The following is a 15,993-nucleotide window of genomic DNA, read 5'->3' as shown; positions in this document are numbered from 1 at the left end:
ATCCCCGGTTAATTTTTCTTAAGAGTAATCCGTTCCGATTTTCTAAAATCTGCTTAATTAATCGGTAAACGTCAATTGATGGGTCAAAATCGAAGCTAATAATCAAAGTCAGTTAAAGTTAAAATTGATCTTCTTTCTAACATGAATTTAAAATAAAAATTTATAATTTTTGAATAAAATTGACAAATTTAAATAATTATGTTAAAATTTATGTTAAAGTTTATGCATCCTTGCTGACCCACCTCCTTCTTACAATTTCTCTTTTTCTTTTGGCTTTTCATTCACACTATCAATAATCATTGTTTTTCACTCCCCCTCTAGGGTTATTATTTGATCCATTCGGCAAAAAGTTTTAATCTTTTGGTGAATTCATCAACACCCATTTCATTAATTTAGTTTATTTTAAATTTTAATTGGGTTTTGTGTTTTCGATGTCACCTCATTGTTATACCCAAATCTTGATATCTTAATTTTTTAAATCTCGTTTGGCTATTTTCTTGAAAACCCAATTCGTACTACAATTAGGTCATTAAAATTAGCAAAAATTTCGAATTTTTAGCAAATCTATGAACACCCAGCTCGAATTTTTTTTATTAGGGTTCATATTAATTTAATTTGGTCTTTAAAAGCTAAAATATTTACTTGTTTTAGCGTAATGTTTTGATAATGAAGAAGAGATGTGGTGTAAAAAAAAGAAATGGATGTTAGATCTGAAAACAGTAGTGTACATGTGGTGAGGTGGGCCAAGTTACCGGGTCAAGTAATTCAAAGAACCAGATTACAAGTGTGGTTCATCAGGGTTTGTTCAACCATTTTGATTTGGACCTGTTTAGTTCAGCTTGTAACTGTTGGTGAGCTCTGGCATCCGAAATTATTTGCCGGGTTTTCCAACCCGTTTAATGGATCCGGATCCACCAGAATGTCCAGTGAAGCCACAAACATCATTACATCACCACCAACACCACCACCACCACCACCACCACCAAAACCTCCCCTGCCACCTATAAGTAAAACTATTGCTTTAATAGAACTGACTTTTTGTTGTTTAAGGTTTATATGCATATTATTTAAGCAATTAAGTGCATTGTATGCTCATTTTTGTGAAATGTACCATTTAGATTTGGGTTGAATTCCTAAATTTGTATCAAACTTTCGATTATTTGCTAGTGTATTTACGCGACCTCTTATGACTTTTATACCGGGCTAAAGTAAGACTTCATGAGAACATACAATAGCAATATATGACAGTTAGATGCATAAAAGGCGAATTTTGGATAAAGCATAATACATTGGTTTGAAACTTATCTCCTTTAGCTTTATATATAGATTGTAGAGTCTATAGAACATTTCCTATAAGACAATGATGTTGAAACAAGAATTAGGAAACAAAAATAATCTGTTAGCCCCAAATTTGGATTTTTTGTTTAATTATAAGCCTTTTTGTTGTGCAGGGGATTACATAAGTAATGGGTATCTCAAAGTTTCTTGTAACGGGGGTTTGAATCAAATGAGAGCTGCGGTTAGTGGTTCTTCTTTTGCCTTCATATCTAATCTATGCTTACATTGTAATTATTGTAATTATATATAATATATATTTATACATTGATTGAAGATCGTTATTTCAGATATGTGACATGGTGACAGTTGCTCGTCTTTTGAATCTCACATTGGTTGTTCCAGAACTTGATAAGACATCTTTCTGGGCCGATCCTAGGTAATTTTGAAATATAAAATTTATTTTTTTTAGCATGTTGTTATCATAAGAGTTCTGATTTAAATTGTTTGTTTCTTTCAGTGATTTTGAGGACATATTTAACGTCGGCCACTTTATTGATTCCTTAAGAGATGAAGTCCGAATTGTGAAACGGTTGCCGAAGCGATATAGCAGGAAATATGGATTTCAGCCGTTAGAGATGCCACCTGTCAGCTGGTCGAGAGAGAAATACTACCTTGATCAGGTTGATATTTTTACAATATTATTATTATTATCGGTTAAAAATATATATGGTTAAAAATATATATAACGTGAAGCAGTGTATTGTTTCATGAGATTTTGTTGACTAATGTGAGATAAGTTTTTGTAACAAATTGCAGATTCTACCACTTTTTAGACAACATAAGGTTATACACTTCAATCGAACGGATACACGATTAGCAAACAACGGAATCTCACCGTATCTTCAAAAACTCAGGTGCCGTGTCAATTTCAAGGCACTAAAGTTCACACCTTCAATCGAAGCTCTCGGGAATGAATTAGTGCACATTCTCCAAAAACAAGGACCATTTATGGCCTTGCATTTGAGATACGAGATGGATATGTTGGCCTTTTCAGGTTGTACACATGGTTGCACCATTGAAGAAGCCGATGAACTCAAACGTTTGAGGTAAACTGTAATCTCTTTGATAGAAATGGCAACTTTGATCTATTAAATTATGAATGGGTTGATTAAGGTTATGGTTCCATCTCTAATGGATAATATAAACTAATTGGCTAAAAGAAAATTGATCAAAGGTTTTATTTTCTGATGCATAAAACCTCATGGTTACTAAATCATTCCATTCAAGAATTTTGCTTATGTGCAAACTTGCAAAAAGCGCTAGTCGGGGAGTACTCGGTCGGAACTTTTAGGGAGTACTCGGATGTTGACTAAGTTTGACTTTGACCGATTTTGACGGAGTATTGACCAATTTTGATTGATCTTTTGAGTATTGGCTGAGTTTTGACCGGTTTTCTGAGCTATCCCGAGTTTTCGCCAAGCTTGACCGATTTTTGCCCATGTTTGACCGAGTTCTACCCGAGTTGCAAAAACAGAGTACTCCCCGAGTAATTTCCAGTTTTGCAATACTGCTTACGTGTGAAATTAGTCAATAACTATACTAACTGTAAACTTATTTATGACTTTCTAGTCATCATTTTAAAAAGTAGAAGTTTTGGACCAAACAGGTTAATCTCCCTGTACCAACTTTTTATCCATTTTGATATGACCCGACCCATTTGTTTATAGATACGCGTTCCCGTGGTGGAGGGAGAAGGAGATAGTGTCAGAAGAACGGAGATCACAAGGCCTCTGTCCGCTTACGCCCGAAGAGGCAACGTTAATTTTACAAGCTCTCGGATTTGACCAAGACACACAAATTTATATCGCATCCGGTGAAATTTACGGAAGTGAAAAGAGACTTGCCGCTTTAAGGGCTACATTTCCTCGAATTGTAAGTGAATTCCCTTAAAGTATATTGACATTTCGTATCGTTAAAAAAATTTGTCAATCTGATTTTATAAATTTAATGTTCGGTTGTATTTTTAAGGTGAAGAAAGAAACACTATTAGATCCCGAGAAACTGAGACAGTTTCAGAATCATTCGTCCCAAATGGCAGCTCTCGATTTCATGGTGTCGGTTGCTAGTAACATATTTGTTCCGTCTTACGATGGCAACATGGCAAAGCTTGTAGAAGGTCACCGAAGGTAAGAGATCCTCTTGTTTTGTGCATACACATTCATTACATACATATATGTCTATGTATGTGTGTGTGTACAACTATTGAGCTTGGTTTTTCATTTAAACATATTGGTGCTCTTGATACCATCATAAAGGTATGCTTGGAACAATGTTTTTGTTTTTAAAAGAATAAGCTCTCAACCATTGAAAAAAGCTTTGTTTGGTTATGAGAGCTTGAACTTTCGTATAAATTAATATCTTTTTAAAATAGGGATAGAGCTTATAGCAGAATGAGTACAAAAATACCCTTGAATGATAAATTTCCTCCCTTTCTTTTCATTTCATGATTTCATGAAAGCTCTTGTTTGGACTTTAAAATGAATAATTGATTATTTTATGAATTGTAAACTCGAATTTGGTTATGAAGTAACACTTATTAGACTAATTGTAATGGTGAAGGAGTTTTTTGGTGTGATGGTGGGTTGGGTGGGGTAGTTGGTGGTGACGTGGCAGGTGTGTTGGTAAAATAGGGAGTAGTGAGGTGGCGTGTTAGTGGTGTGTTGGTAAAATAGGGAGTAGTGGGGTGGCGTGTTATTATTCATTATTCATTATACTTGTCTATAATATACCCATATATATTATTCATTATTCATATTATTCATATATTTATATACCATTGGTTGTCTAGTTGTAATCTATCTATATATATTATATTATAACACACATTTATTATTTATTATATATCCATTTTTAGTTCTAGATATTATAAGTTACATTTTATACGAATATAACTTGTTCTTATTTTAGCTTGTACTTGGCCACTTTTTTAGTGTTTAAAGTAATATAGATCCTACGCATACTTATAGTCACTTGAGGTCATGTTATCCTAATTTAGGGGCGGGTAGGCCTAGAGGGGTTAGAGGAGGTTGTAGGGTAGCCACCCATGGTAGGATTAGAGTGGGTAGTTGGAATATAGGAACCTTGACTGGTAAGAGGATTGAGCTCGTTGATACATTTCTTAAGAGTAATGTAGACATAGTGTGTGTTCAAGAGACTAGATGGAAGGGTGAAGAGGCGATAGAGATTAACGACTATAAGTTGTGGTACTCGGGTTCTAGGATAGCACGGAACGTTGTAGGTATCTTTTTAGGAAAACTACATAAAGATAACGTTGTGGACGTGGGTAGGTTTAGCGATAAGATTATGTCGGTTAGTTTAATTATTAAGGAGGAGACTTTCACGGTCATTAGTGCATACGCACCTCATGCGGGTTTAGGTGATGCGGAAAAGAAGAGTTTCTGGGAATTGTTAGATGAAGGGGTGAGGGGGTGCCCAGCTGACCATCGACTGATCATAGGTGGTGATCTGAATGGTGATCTGAATGGACATATAGGAGCGGAGGTAGAAGGTTATGAGGGAGCCCATGGGGGCTTTGGGTTTGGTCCTAGAAATGAAGAGGGGCGCTCAATTCTTGAGTTTGCCATTGCCCACGAGTTGGTGGTAGCAAACTCTTTCTTCAAGAAGAGGGATGCTCAGTTAGCCACATTCCATAGCGGGGGTCGTAGCACCCAGATGGACTTTTTGCTTCTTCGTAAAGGGGAACTTAGGACCTGTAGGGACTGTAAGGTCCTTCCAGCTTTGACGTGCTCCTCCCAGCACCGATTGCTTGTCATGGACCTAGTCACTAGGGGAAGAGTTAGCAGGAGGGCTAGGGTAGTACAACCTAGAATCCTTTGGAAGAACCTCTATGGAGCGAATGCGGAGACTTTTAGAGCGACTGTTGTTGATAGATTGAGTGTAGAAGGGGATAACGTTGCCCCTACTGACGCAGACCAGATATGGAATAGCATGGCGTCCACTATCAGAGATGTGGCAAAAGAGACCTTAGGAGTGGCAATAGGGACATCGAGAGCCCATAAGAGTAGAAGAGAGTCGTGGTGGCTTAGTGACGATGTCCAAACGAAAGTCGCGTTAAAGCAGACGAGGTTTAAGGAGCTCATTACTTTTGGAGAAGGGACACCGGAAGAGAGAACTAGGGTAGAAGAAAGATATAAAGAAGCTAAAAGAGAAGCAAAGAAGGCCGTAGCAATTGCCAAAGACAAAGCATATGAAGATTTATATAGGAAACTAGACTCTAAAGAGGGAGCTAATGACATATATAGGATAGCCAAAGTTAGGGAGCGAAGAAGCAGGGACTTAGGTAACATCAAATATATCAAGGATGTAGTTGGTCAGAGTATTATGAGAGAAGACCTTATTAGGAAAAGATGGGAAGAATATTTTGCATCCCTTTTCGGTATGGGAAGACCAGAGCGGAACGGTGAACCCCACGAGGGAGTTTCAAAACAACTGTTTCTGCACGAGGATTAACCAGGAGGAAGTTAGATTGGCCCTACGAAGGATGGGGAGAAACAAGGCAGTAGGACCAGACCAAATCCCGATTGAGGCGTGGAAGTGCCTAGGAGGCGATGGGGTTAGATGGTTGACCAACCTTTTCAACACGACGTTTAGAAGTGCAAATATGCCTATGGAATGGAGACTCAGTGAAGTTATTCCCATTTACAAGAACAAGGGAGATGCGCAAATATGTAGTAACTATAGAGGCATAAAGTTACTTAGTCATACTATGAAGCTTTGGGAGAGAGTGATTGAGACGAGGCTTCGACGCGAGACAAAGGTTTCAGAGAACCAATTCGGTTTCATGCCAGGACGCTCGTCAATGGAAGCGATTCACATAGTTAGAAGCCTTATGGAGAAGTATAGGGAAAAACAAAAGAACCTGCACATGGCGTTCTTAGACTTGGAAAAAGCTTATGACTGTGTCCCGCGTGAGCTGATTTGGAAGACTCTTAATGTTAGGGGTGTCCCAAGTAGATATATAAGATCTATTAGAGATATGTACGAGGGGGCGAAGACTCGTGTACGTACGACGGTAGGAAACACAGAGTTTTCCCCTGTAGAGGTAGGTTTACATCAGGGATCTGCTCTTAGCCCTTATCTTTTCGCTTTGATCCTAGACGAGTTGACTCATAGGATACAACATCCCATGGTGCCTAATTTTCGCCGATGATATTGTATTAGTTTCGGATTCCCAGGATGAGCTTAACAGAAGGCTTGAGCAATGGAGGACCGCCTTAGAATCAAATGGCCTACGGATTAGCAGACTTAAATCGGAGTACCTTAGATGCGATTTCAAGACGAGCGAAGAGGAACAAGACGATATAGTGGATATACGAATTGGGGATCAGATTTTACCCCCGCAAGAGTCCTTTAGATATTTAGGCTCGATGCTTCACAATTCGGGAAGGATAGATGAGGACGTGACGCATCGTATACGAGTTGGATGGTTGAAGTGGAGGGCTGCGAAAGGGGTGTTGTGCGACAAGGTCCCCCTTAAACTTAAAGGGAAATTTTTCAAGGTGGCAATCAGACCTGCCATGTTGTACGGATTGGAGTGTTGGCCAATGACGAAGGCCCAAGAGAGGATGATGGATGTGGCAGAAATGAGAATGCTTAGGTGGACGTGTGGTAAGACCATGCTAGATATGATACCAAATGGAGTTTTTAGGGAGAAACTGGAAGTTGGGAACATCATCAACAAACTTAGGGAAGGACGACTTAGATGGTTTGGGCATGTTAGGAGGCGCCCACTTTTAGCCCCGGTTAGGAGAGTCGAGACCCTAGCCGTTGCCGGCGTTAGGAGAAGGGGTAGACCTAGACGTAGAATGGAGGATAGATTGAAGCTTGACATGACAGAGCTTCTACTGACGGAGGACATGACTTCTGATAGGAACCTGTAGAGGAGTAGAATTACATTACTTGAGTAAGATCTTTTTTTGGTATGGCATATTAGAATTAGAATATAGGCGTAAGAGTTTTTTTTTTTTTCAATGTGTTAGATACTTTTATTATACAACTGTGTGTGTGTATATATATATATATATATATATATATATATATATATATAACTAGATATTCTATAACTACACTATATATATCCCTCTGCATGGTATTTATGCCCCCGGTATCTATGTATATGTTTGTATCTATATATGTATCTATGTATCTAAGTGTATGTATGTTTGTCTGCCTTGTATCTGTACCTAGGTATATATATCTACGAATGTATCTATATGTATATATGTTTTGCATGAGTATTTATCCATGTTTATGTGTGGTGCGTGGGTGGGTGGGTATATATATATATATATATATATATGTGCGTGCTGCGTGCGTGCCTACCTGCCTGCCTATTTGAAATTAAATGGTTATGTGCACTATATTATCCATGTTATATGCCATATTATCCATGCTATATGCCATTCTGTTGTGCATTACTGCTATATGTGTTCTCTTTTATGGTTACTGTGTTTGGTTGCATCTTTCTAGGCGCACATAACTCTTTCAGGTAAGTATCATTTGCCCTCCCTATTTCGTTTTTATGAGCATTTCTGCCCGGAGGTCCTTTAGGAAGCAATCTCTTTTGCTCTAGAGTAGAGGGAGAGACGACCTTATCTAGTCGAGGGTTTTATACCCGCGGATGGAGTAGTGACTTCCTTCTAATCTAGTGTACGAGGAATGATTGTCTACACCCACCTCTCTCATACCCCACTTTCGTGGGATTGAGTATTGTTGTTGTTGTTGTTGTTGGGGTGGCGTGTTAGTGGTGTGTTGGGTGATGTGTCAAAAGGGGATACAAAGTATTAAAATAATATTAATATATTATGAAACCCACAAGCATGCTAGATTTTTTCACGTTTCCTAGCAAGCACGCCACTTCAATTTGCTTCTAGCTCGCCGCGCTACACCGTGTTGGTTCCAAAACTCATGCGAACACACTGCGTTACAAGTTGTCTTAATGATTATATATAAGTAGTTTGTATCATATAAACATGCATTTTTTGTAACTTCGTATGTTGAATGGTGTTTTTAGTAAAAATTTATTATTATTTTTTTTATTTTTCGGTTTTAGCCGAAACCGAACCGAAAACCAAAATTGATTCTTGTTTAATTTCGGTTCGGTTTTAACATTTGAATTCGGTTTCGGTTCAATTTTAGTTTTGCTTTCCGAAGTTCAAAAATTGATATTCCGAACCAGTTAAACAGAACAAACCGGTAACCGAAGCGATGAACACCCCTAGTTGTTATTGTGATGATGCCAATACGAATATTTAACAAGTTGATCACCCATTCGTAAAGATCTTGTATTCTGGTATTAATGACTGAAAATAATGTAATGTAATGCAGGTACCTTGGGTTCAAGAAGACTATCCGACTTGATAGGAGAAAACTTGTAGAATTAATAGATTTGCATCAAAACGGAACACTTTCATGGAACGAGTTTTCCGATGCGGTGAAATTGTCACACGAGAAAAGAATGGGCCAACCAAATCATCGTACAATGATTTCAGATAAACCAAAAGAAGAAGACTACTTTTACGCCAACCCTGAGGAATGTTTTTTGTGAGGTGTCAAATTGTAGTTACAATGCACCAGTAAGTAATTCAATTCAATGAGACACCGTTTCGTTCTTCATGAAGTCTAAGCCAACCTTCATGGATGCATATATACCACTCGAAATATGGTTTTGCAAATGGACGTAAAGGGACCTAATTGTCGAAAATGGTAACAAATGGAAAACGCGAGAGTTGTTTATACTTGACGAGAGTGCAAAAAGGAAGCGCCACGTAAGTTGACTTTCTGGGCGTAACGATTTCTTCTTTTTTATATTTATTTTTTTCCCATTTGTTAATGTGTTTATTATAGTTTTAGTACAAATGTTATGAACTTTTGGTTGAATATAAAGTATATTCAAAGTTATAAGAATGCGTATTTTGTTTTATAACTCTTCAAGATTCTCCATATGTCAGTCGGTAGACTTCTTGTTCTTTTTATTGCTGGTTTAGTAAAATAATCATTTTGCTAGTATTGTTCTTAATCTAGGTACCGGCATTGAATAAACTTCAGCTTGTTAAATTCATATTTTTATTTGAATGTATTCATACATATCTTCCATTTCATCTTTGTATCAAAACAAAAATATAGAAACAAAAAAATCTTACTCAAAAAATCATATTTTTATTACAAGGTTTATTGTTCGCTTACAACGTTTAGTTTTCGCTTACAATGTTTTTAAGATAGTTTTTGTTTTGGATTGTTGCTTTCTAGGTGCGAGCTTCCGTTCCCCTGTTTCTTTTGTAATTTTTGTTGAGGACGTTTTCCTTTGAAAAACGACCTCGTTTCTATTTGATTTTTGGTTTTTTCGCTAAAAAAAAGGTGGTTAAGTGGTGGTTGTGAGTATTTGGATTGTCAATGTTTGTTGGTCACATTACCAATTTTAACTCCACTTTCTTTTGATCTATATAACGATTACTATTACTATATTAGAGGCCTCCCAACGGTTTGATCTTCACCACCGCCAACCCCCACGCCCTGCTGGGCGCCGATGGCCTCCTGCCCAGGCCACCGTTCTCTGGTTAGCCTTTTTATATCATATTTGAGGACGGTGGAAATGGATGGAAAACAAAAAGGGGGGGGGGGGGGGGGGGGGGGGGGAGGGGGGGGGGGGAATTATCCTTGAATTTTTTTATTTTATTTTTTATTTATTTTCACTCTATATATACACATTCAAATTCATTCTTAACACACATCTTTTTCACTCTCTCAACCTATACTATCATTTTATCAATTTTTTTTTATTAAAAAAAAATGAATCCAAATAACTCAAATTACGATCCCGGCAAAGACCGTATTACATCTGCAAAATTAGAAGGATTTCAAAAAAAAAAAAAAAAAAACATGTATCATATTATATAATATGATAACCGAGGACAACGATCGTGCATTTTGTGGGCTCAAGGAGAATTATCGTCCGATTCGACGTGCACGAGGAACATTACAAGAAAGAGTCGAGGCGCATATGCGGATGGACGCGGAATTAAGAGATGTGGGCATTCATCGATATAACAACCCGGAAATTTTCGATAAAGTTTAAACAAAATTTTGAGATGTTTTAATTATCTTTGACCAATTCCGACGATTCACGAACAAAAAATTTTGAATGAATATATGAACTTGAAATATAATACGACTTAATTGTTATAATTAAACATGTAAAACTTTATACAAAATAATATTGCTGTTATATTATTACTTTTATTATTATATTTAACAATATTATCATTATCATTTACAATTATCATTATCAATATTGTCAAAAACAATATTACTATTAATAATATTATTATTATCAAAATTTTATTATTTATCATTAATATGATTAGTAATATCATTAACATAATATATATCCTTAACATTATTATTATTAGTATTATTATTTAAGTATTATCATTACTAATATTATTATTATTAGTATATAGTTATCATTATTAATAATGATAATTTAACATTTTTATTAAAATCATTAATGTTATTATTATTTTTATTATTATTCATAATATTAAAAGTATTATTAATATTAATTGTTATTATTATTATTATGATTATTATCAATTCTATTATTATTATCTTATTCAATAATATTAATAGTATTATTATTAATATCCTTAATAATTAGAAAAAAAAATAAGAAAAATAAGATACAGCAAATATCAAATTACCAAATTGATTAGTATCTTCCTTTCCTATTTTTTTATTAAAATCAATTAGGTATAAATTAGGTAAAGTAGATAACTGATTTTTTTATTTCATCGTGATTATTTTTAATCTGCTACTTTTTATTTCCACGATCCATTTTTCTTTATTTATGTTAGATTATTTTCTTTTATCTCCTACTGGACACGAAATTGGATTCACAGTCGACACCCACTTAAATCGATCACATTTTTGTTTATAAGACCAGCTGATTTCCATTGACAACACAATACAATTGATTCCATTCAAAAATTTATGTATATATATATATTTTTTTTCGATACCTCTGTTACGGTTTTATTTTTTTAAAAACTTGAATTCGAATCAATTTTCAAATTGTGTTAATGTCATGTTGTTAGGAGTCATCTAAGTAAACTAACTGAAAAGTTTGAGCTTTCAATTCATTAAAACGATTGTGAATTCGCGAGTCAAAGTTTAAATTTCAAAAGTCAAACATTTGTTCAATCAAGAAATTCGAATTCGTTTTTAATGTTTCAGTTAAATTGACGATTCCAAAAGATTTTAGGATGGATTAGAAACACATTTCATGTTATAATTACAAACTAAAACAATCTAGAAATCAAAATCAAGATTTTTTTTTTTTAAAAAGTCGCGATAGCAGTAGCAGCTCAATATTTTTTTTGTTGTTATTTTTTTTTTAACAAAAGTATTCATTAAAGGATGTTTATAATTAAGTTTCAAATCTTAATTTAAATCTAAACTTATTATTATTCGATCACGATTTGTTTCCTGTAGAATTGATTATGTTGATGAAGAAGAAGATGAAATAAAGAATCAGGTTAAATATATTCTAGTTATATATATAAACAGAAAAACAGAAACAGCACAATGGTCTTGTAAGTGTTTGGGTATTCGAGAGGTCGTGGGTTCGAGTCCCGTCCTGGGCATATTTTTTTTAAAAAAAGCTTTTAAAGGTAGCTTTCTTTATCATTATTATTATTGTTATTATTATTAGAATTATAATTATGATCACTATTATTATTATGATTTTAATTATTATTATTATTAGTATCATAACTATTATAATTATTATTATTACTAATAAAAAGTTACCATGTATTATTATTAACATGATTAAAATTAAAATTTTAATTACCATTATTATTGTTACTACTAAAATTATTGTTACTAGTATTAAAGTATTATTATTAAAATTATTATCTTCATTAAAAACTACTACTGTTATAATTATTATTATCCCCATAAGTATTATTATTATCAATTATTAACATTATCATTTTTATTATTAAATATTATTATTAGTAGTATTACTATTATCATTTTTACAAAAATTAACATTTTTACTATCATTAAAACTATATTATTATTATTATTATTTTTAAAACCTTATTATGATTATTATCATTTTTACTATTAGTATTATTATTGTTATTACAAAATAATACAACTCTTTATACATTATCATTATTAAAATCATTTTTATCAAACAAATACTTATACATAGAACATATATATAAAAGTATATATATAAATATATAACAATTAAATAATATATATATATATAAACTTATTCGATTACGAGTATATGTGTTAATATATATATACACTTGATATAGGTTCGTGAATCCGAGGACAACACTGTACTTGTTCAGTTCCATCATACGCATAATTACCACAAATTATCGTATCGTATAGTGAGTTCATATGCTCCCTTTTTATCTATATTTTTGGGCTGAGAATACATGCGCAACTTTTATAACTGTTTTACACGTATCAACTATTAAACTATGATATGTTGGGCTATGACCAGCAAGTCCCCAACCGACAAGTATAAACGATAACTTGTACGGGGTAAACTTGAAAGTCTAGTCTAAATATCAGTACCAACTGTTAAAACTATGCTATACCCGGCTATGTCCGACTAAGTCCCTACAGTGATATTTTTAATTGTTGCGGCATTCTTAATTATTGGGGATAGGCCTATCGGGAGTAACGTCCCCGATACATTTGAATAAGTTTTTGTATTACTTGATAATGAAATTAAACGACAAGGACAGAACAACTTGTCACGGGGCAAACAACGTTTAGTCTAAATATCACGCACTGGCATAACTTTTTGATCTTGCGGGAGATCAACTTTTGGATCTGCGAGATCTACTTTATCAAATCTTGTGGTCTATATCTATTACTTAAATCATTATTTATGACAAACCTATGAACTCACTCAATCTCGTGTTGACTTTTTAAGCATGTTTATTCTCAGGTACTTAAATATTGCTTCCGCTGTATATCTACTGCTTTGATGATGATTGCTTACTATGCTTGGAGTCTTCATTACATATCATATCAATTAAAGACATATTTATCTTCCGCTGCAAAACTCAACAAAACGTCTCATGTAGAGTCGTTCTCGTTTATACAACCGTGATTTGATATAATTAGAGAGAAATACCCCAGGCCCTATTTGAGGGTGTCATAGATTGGTATCAGAGCAGGTTGTTGTAGAGAACCAGGATTGCATTTTATGTGTGCCTTATACAATTAGGTACCTTAGCAATGTAGGACTACAACTTTCCCTGACCATAGTGCCTTTAATTGTTGCCTTTAACTGTTAAATGCTACACTATGCCTTAGAAACTATGCTTATTAAATTCTTTAATATTTCTTAGAATGCTGAGCCAATCAGAGAACTCTGTCTACTCTCCAATTATGCCACCACATTCAAATGCGATACCTGTTGATTCTGCTAACTCTGGCTCTAATCACTCACCGGTATATAAACCAACGAGTACTTCTGAATGGGAAGCTATTCAAAGCCTTCCTAACTACAATGGTGACTACTCAGACTACGAGCCCGAAAAAGAGCCTATTGAGGAATCGTCTAAAAACTTATCTCTAAAGAGAAAGCAAACCGAAACCGCTACTGCCGATAAAGCCGGTCCATCAAAAAGGGCTAGCTCACCCTCTCGTGAAAACATCGCTCAGATAGAGGCGCGTCTAAATAACTTAGAGAAAGAAAACAAAATCTTGAAAGAAATCATCATAAAATCCTTCGAAACTCGAACCGAAAGGCTAGAAGAACTTGTAAAGTATAACACAGAAAAAGTGATGGAGAAGGTGATGAAAGTGAAGGACGATGAAGAATGCAATACCCGCTGGGAAAAACAATCTCTTGCCTATTTGAGAGAAGATGTCGACCTTAGATTTAAAATGGAGGAAGACCACATGAATAGTCAACTTTCTATGAGGGACTACATGTACCATGTAATCAACAATGATGTTTTCAATCTTTATGATAACATCGAGTATCTTTATGAGGAATAAAAGGAGAAGAACGACAAGTTTGAGAAGTTTATGAAGGAGGTTGAGGACGAGAAGAAGAAATATGAATACTACTTCAATCTTAATATTTCCTAGTTATTATTCCTATTTTCTATCTATGTAAAAGCTAGGCCTTAAACTATTTCTATTCCCGAATCGTGTAATAAGAAGGCTTGTTTAAAGCCTCGTTCTTAAAATAAAGTGTTTCGTTTATATCATATTCATCTTTATTCCACTTATTTTTTTTTTTCAAACTTATGACCTATCAGATTTATCAAACTTCTATATGAAGATAACGGTTCGTCCACAAGCTCCTGCTACTACTCCAAACACTCACGTATCTTATGTCTTTATGCATCGGTTTGCGAGTCGAAAAATGTCACTGGGTTATCACAGTATACGAATTGAAATTCTTTAATCAATATCTGGTTACAAATCTCAACACGTCATACCACCATTATTACATAAATGGATGACACATCACATCTTATCATATCTTATCATATCTATCCCAGTAAACTTTATCTACCACTTTTCCTAAATTCTCTCCGTAAATTACAGAAATCTTTTTTGCTATATATACTTATTCAAGAAGACGAATATATCATTCAGTATCCAATACCCATTTCATATCAAACCCTATTCCAAACACATAATATGAATTTCTCGAACTCCTCGAGCTCCCACGGCAGCGTAACCGGAACAAACGAACTAATCAGCCATCATCTATTCTGGATGAATTGGGGATGGGTTCGTAGTCGACTCAATCAATGGAGGCAAGAAGAAGGTGATCCCTTCCACCAACCGAATTCACCTCTTGGCGAAGAACTTGAAGCACTTACCGGCGAACCAGTTCGGAACACCATTTTCTCTCTTCTTTCCAGGGTATCCCGTCACGAATATATAATATCGAAGATTCTAGATCTTATCCACCCCCTTGTTCCAACCGCCAATCATCCCGGAATAATAGAAGAAGTCAACGAGCTTCGCGCTCAAGTAGTGGCTCTGGAAAATCTGGTGCGAAACCTACACACATCAGCAGCAGCACCAGCAGCATGACCAGTACCACCAATACCATCAACATCACCACCAATAATATCAGCTTCATCAACAACAACATCCGCATCCCACGCCTTAACATCACACTCAGTACCTCAAACATCAACATCATACGCCCATAGATACCAAGGAATATTAGTAATAATGAGTTAAGATGTATTGACTCATTCTTCAATTATATATGTATACCTTATATATATATATATATATATATATATATATATATATATATATATATATATATATATATATATGATTTGGAACAATAATAAATTTTTTGTACTAAGCTATTACGTGTGAATCTTAACTAGTATGTACTACTTGGTTAATTCATATCACTAATATGCTATGATGTACATCCTTCGTTAATGACTTAACAATTGTTAATCACTGCTTCAACACAATAAACTCCTTTTCATAATAAATCAAGTGTAACGATGAATGTACTGATTCATAACTTCATTAGCGAAATATTTCGCGACAATTATGAAATCTCTAAGGTTTTGGAGATTATTTAATCTCGTTCCAAACCGCAAATCA

General features: G+C 34.7%; 1 protein-coding gene across 1 annotated transcript; it reads left to right on the top strand.

The window, feature by feature from the left end:
• Window positions 1-371: 371 nt before the first annotated feature.
• LOC139871729 (rhamnogalacturonan I rhamnosyltransferase 1-like) lies at window positions 372-9,263 on the top strand. Its single transcript, XM_071859464.1, has 8 exons — window positions 372-1,007; window positions 1,452-1,519; window positions 1,626-1,714; window positions 1,796-1,958; window positions 2,095-2,384; window positions 3,006-3,210; window positions 3,307-3,464; window positions 8,686-9,263. Exons 1-8 carry the CDS (start codon window positions 698-700, stop codon window positions 8,903-8,905), a joined length of 1,503 nt encoding a protein of 500 aa, XP_071715565.1. The 5' UTR covers window positions 372-697; the 3' UTR covers window positions 8,906-9,263.
• The last annotated feature ends 6,730 nt before the right edge of the window (window positions 9,264-15,993 follow it).

This window comes from Rutidosis leptorrhynchoides, chromosome 10 (assembly GCF_046630445.1).
Source record: "Rutidosis leptorrhynchoides isolate AG116_Rl617_1_P2 chromosome 10, CSIRO_AGI_Rlap_v1, whole genome shotgun sequence".
NCBI classification, from domain to species: Eukaryota; Viridiplantae; Streptophyta; class Magnoliopsida; order Asterales; family Asteraceae; genus Rutidosis; species Rutidosis leptorrhynchoides.
The sequence above is the reverse complement of the archived record's forward strand: the minus strand, read 5'-3'. Positions and strand labels throughout refer to the sequence as shown.

Coding starts and splice junctions, on each gene's coding strand:
- LOC139871729 (XM_071859464.1), top strand. CDS start 698: ATGGATGTTAGATCTGAAAACAGTAGTGTACATGTGGTGAGGTGGGCC. Junction 1,008..1,451: donor ACCTCCCCTGCCACCTATAA/GTAAAACTATTG, acceptor TTTGTTGTGCAG/GGGATTACATAAGTAATGGG. Junction 1,959..2,094: donor AGAAATACTACCTTGATCAG/GTTGATATTTTT, acceptor AACAAATTGCAG/ATTCTACCACTTTTTAGACA.